The 2957-nt window shown below is 55.5% G+C and overlaps 1 protein-coding gene across 1 annotated transcript; it reads left to right on the forward strand.

The window, feature by feature from the left end:
* Positions 1-280: 280 nt before the first annotated feature.
* LOC119368109 (xyloglucan galactosyltransferase XLT2-like) lies at positions 281-2676 on the forward strand. Its single transcript, XM_037633454.1, has 2 exons — positions 281-1835; positions 2070-2676. Exons 1-2 carry the CDS (start codon positions 374-376, stop codon positions 2276-2278), a joined length of 1671 nt encoding a protein of 556 aa, XP_037489351.1. The 5' UTR covers positions 281-373; the 3' UTR covers positions 2279-2676.
* The last annotated feature ends 281 nt before the right edge of the window (positions 2677-2957 follow it).

The raw sequence follows: 2957 nt of genomic DNA on the forward strand, positions 1-2957 counted from the left end.
GTAGTCGATGGCGTGATAGTCCCGGATCGTACGTGATGAAGAGAAGTACTAGTAGTACTTTCTTCTGAAGAATCAAAATATGTACAAGCAAGGCTTTGTGGTACGAAATGCTCCTACTATAATGGATCGCCAAAAGCCTCTTGCCGGCTTGCTCATTCTGTCTCTTCCTTCTTCGTACCATTTCAGCATAACCTGGTCAGATACGTTGCTTTGGACCCACTGCTAAGCAGCACCTATTCCTGCCTCCACCGCTCCACCAATCCTATCCTTTTTTGCGTCTTGCTCAGGTTAGAACCGATACCTTAGATCTCCTAGTTACAGTCCAGCTCTCGCATGCACCAGTGCCCCCTCCCACTTCCTTGGCGTGCTCCCAATGCCGGAGTCCCCGACCAAGCCCCCCTCGCCGCCGGGATCCCCGGTCAATACAGCCACGCCATCCGCGGCCTCGGCGCTGCTGCGAATCGCCGTGCTGGCCGTCGCTTTCCTAGCGGTCCAGCTCATGCTCTTCAAGAACCTCCACAGATTCCCGACCACGCGCTTCCTCCCGCCCCCGGGACGTTGCAACAGCACCTGGGCTAACGGCGAGGTTGAGCCCGGCGTGTGCGAGGCCGGGATCATCTACGTCTACGACCTCCCGCTGGAGTTCAACCATGACCTGGTCACGCACTGCGAGCGCCTCTGTCCGTGGTACTCGTTCTGCCCGTATCTGACCGACGGCGGCTTGGGCCGTCCGGGCGCCACGGTGCCGGCCTTCTCCGCCATCGTGCCCAACGCGTCGATGCCCAGCTGGTACAACACCGACCAGTTCCCTCTGGAGGTCACCATCCACCGCCGCCTCCTGTCCCACCGGTGCCGCACCATCGACCCGTCGCTCGCGGACGCGTTCTATGTGCCGTTCTACGCCGGCCTCGACGTCGGCAGCCACCTGTGGGGCCTCAACGCCACCGTTGCCGACCGTGACCGCGCCGGCACACGGCTCCTCGAGTGGCTCACGAACCAGACGTCCTTCAAGAAATCCGGCGGGTGTGATCACTTCATCACGCTCGGGCGCATCACGTGGGACTTCCGTCGGTACTACGACGACGGTTGGGGCACCAACTTCGTGATCAGGCCCGGGATGGCCAACGTCACCCGCCTCGTCATCGAGGCCGACCGGCTTGACCCCCTGGACGTCGGCGTCCCGTACCCGACTGGCTTCCACCCGCGCACCGCTGCCGACGTGCGCGCGTGGCAGCGGCACGTGCTGTCCCTCAACCGCACCAACCTCTTCGGGTTCGCCGGCGCCCAGAGGTCGGGGTTTAAGGACGACTTCAGAGATGTGCTGTTGGAGGAGTGCGAGGACGCTGGGAGAGCGCACTGCCGCTCCGTGGACTGCAGCGGCACGAAGTGCAACGACAATGCCACGACGGTGATGAACCTGTTCCTCGATTCCAGGTTCTGCCTGCAGCCGCGCGGGGATAGCTACACGCGGCGGTCCCTGTTCGACTGCATGGTGGCCGGGGCCGTGCCGGTGCTGTTCTGGCGGAGGACGGCGTACGACCAGTACCCGTGGTTCCTGCCGGTTGGCGAGCGGGGGAAGGAGAGGGAGTGGTCGGTGTTCATGGACCGGCAGGCGCTGCGTGTGGGCAACGTGAGCGTGCTGGATGTTCTGCAGGGGTTCAACGAGCAGCGGGTCCGGCGGATGCGGGAGCGAGTTGTGGAGATGATCCCCAGGCTGGTGTACGGCTCGTCGTCCGACGGGCTCGGCGACGGCATGGAAGACGCGCTGGATGTGGCGCTGAGTGGCGTTGTCAAGCGGTTCCGCCGGCGCCGGCGGAGCATTGCGCGTGAAAAAGGTGCGTGGCCTCGATCGGTTCTCTTCTCACCCTGCGCCTTCTATGTTCTTGTTTTCTTCTGTTTCTTCATTTACCTATGCGGCTATGACTGTGAGCCGATCAATGTTACTATCTTCTTAAATTGTTTTTACCAAGTACAATTTCTGTTTCTTTTGTGTCCAAGCTATTTCCATGCCCCATTCTCAAAACATTGCCATTGATCGACTGACCATCACCTTTCCAAATCTTCTACAGACGGCCCTCCTGCTCCTCTGGCCGCTCGACGCGTCAACGGCACATCGACGACGCCTCCTGCTTCCAACGGCAACAATAGGCCGGTGATCCGGCGGGGGCGCCGCCGATACGTCTCACGGGATAGATCGAGGAGGGCGTTTTGGCCACACATAAGAACCGTCATCCCCCCAGCACCGGCATCAGGACGCCAAAGCTTGCAAACATCATGACCGAGTCAAAAATACTTGTTTTCGATCACCAGGTGAACAAGGCTTGAAGCATGCATTTAAAAATGCTTGGAGGCCCGAAATTTCGGATCGTGGAGCAGTCTTGGGGTCAAACCTGCGAGAGGTGATTTGCGGAGTGGCTGTTCAGATCACTAGTATACAGCGTGGTAAGCACATCGATCGGTTGTACTGCTGCTAGCCCATGGTTTAAGTAATGGTTAGCTCTCACAGATTAGTTTACTGTGACGGTGCTACGGTCGATGCATCGGTGTTTATTGCAGTTGACCATGCGATTGATTCGTTGCAGGTTCTAGACGGTGGGGGTCAGGACCTGACTGACAGTAATGTAATTTTATACTTAGCACACATCTTGAGGAAAATTATACTCTGGTAATTTCCTTTTTGAATTCGAAATAGTATACTCAGTTACATAATAGTATTACTCCCTCCGTTTTTATTTACTTCCCATATTAGTTTTGTCTAAAGTTTGACCAAGTTTATAAAAAAACAATTAACAATCACAATACCGAGTCAATACCATTGTAATCATCATTCAATATGTTTTCATACCATATATATATTTGTTGTTGTAAATGTTTAGATCGTTTTCGGTAAATTTAGTTAAACTTTATAAAAGTTTAACTTAGGTCAAAACTAATATGCGAAGTAATAAAAATGAAGG

Source organism: Triticum dicoccoides, chromosome 2B, assembly GCF_002162155.2.
Source record: "Triticum dicoccoides isolate Atlit2015 ecotype Zavitan chromosome 2B, WEW_v2.0, whole genome shotgun sequence".
Classification (NCBI taxonomy): Eukaryota; Viridiplantae; Streptophyta; class Magnoliopsida; order Poales; family Poaceae; genus Triticum; species Triticum dicoccoides.

What these genes read in the sequence shown, in the direction of transcription:
- LOC119368109 (XM_037633454.1), top strand. Translation starts at nt 374, where the DNA reads ATGCCGGAGTCCCCGACCAAGCCCCCCTCGCCGCCGGGATCCCCGGTC. An exon ending in GAGCATTGCGCGTGAAAAAG is followed by an intron (nt 1,836 to 2,069) that starts GTGCGTGGCCTC and finishes AATCTTCTACAG; the next exon opens with ACGGCCCTCCTGCTCCTCTG.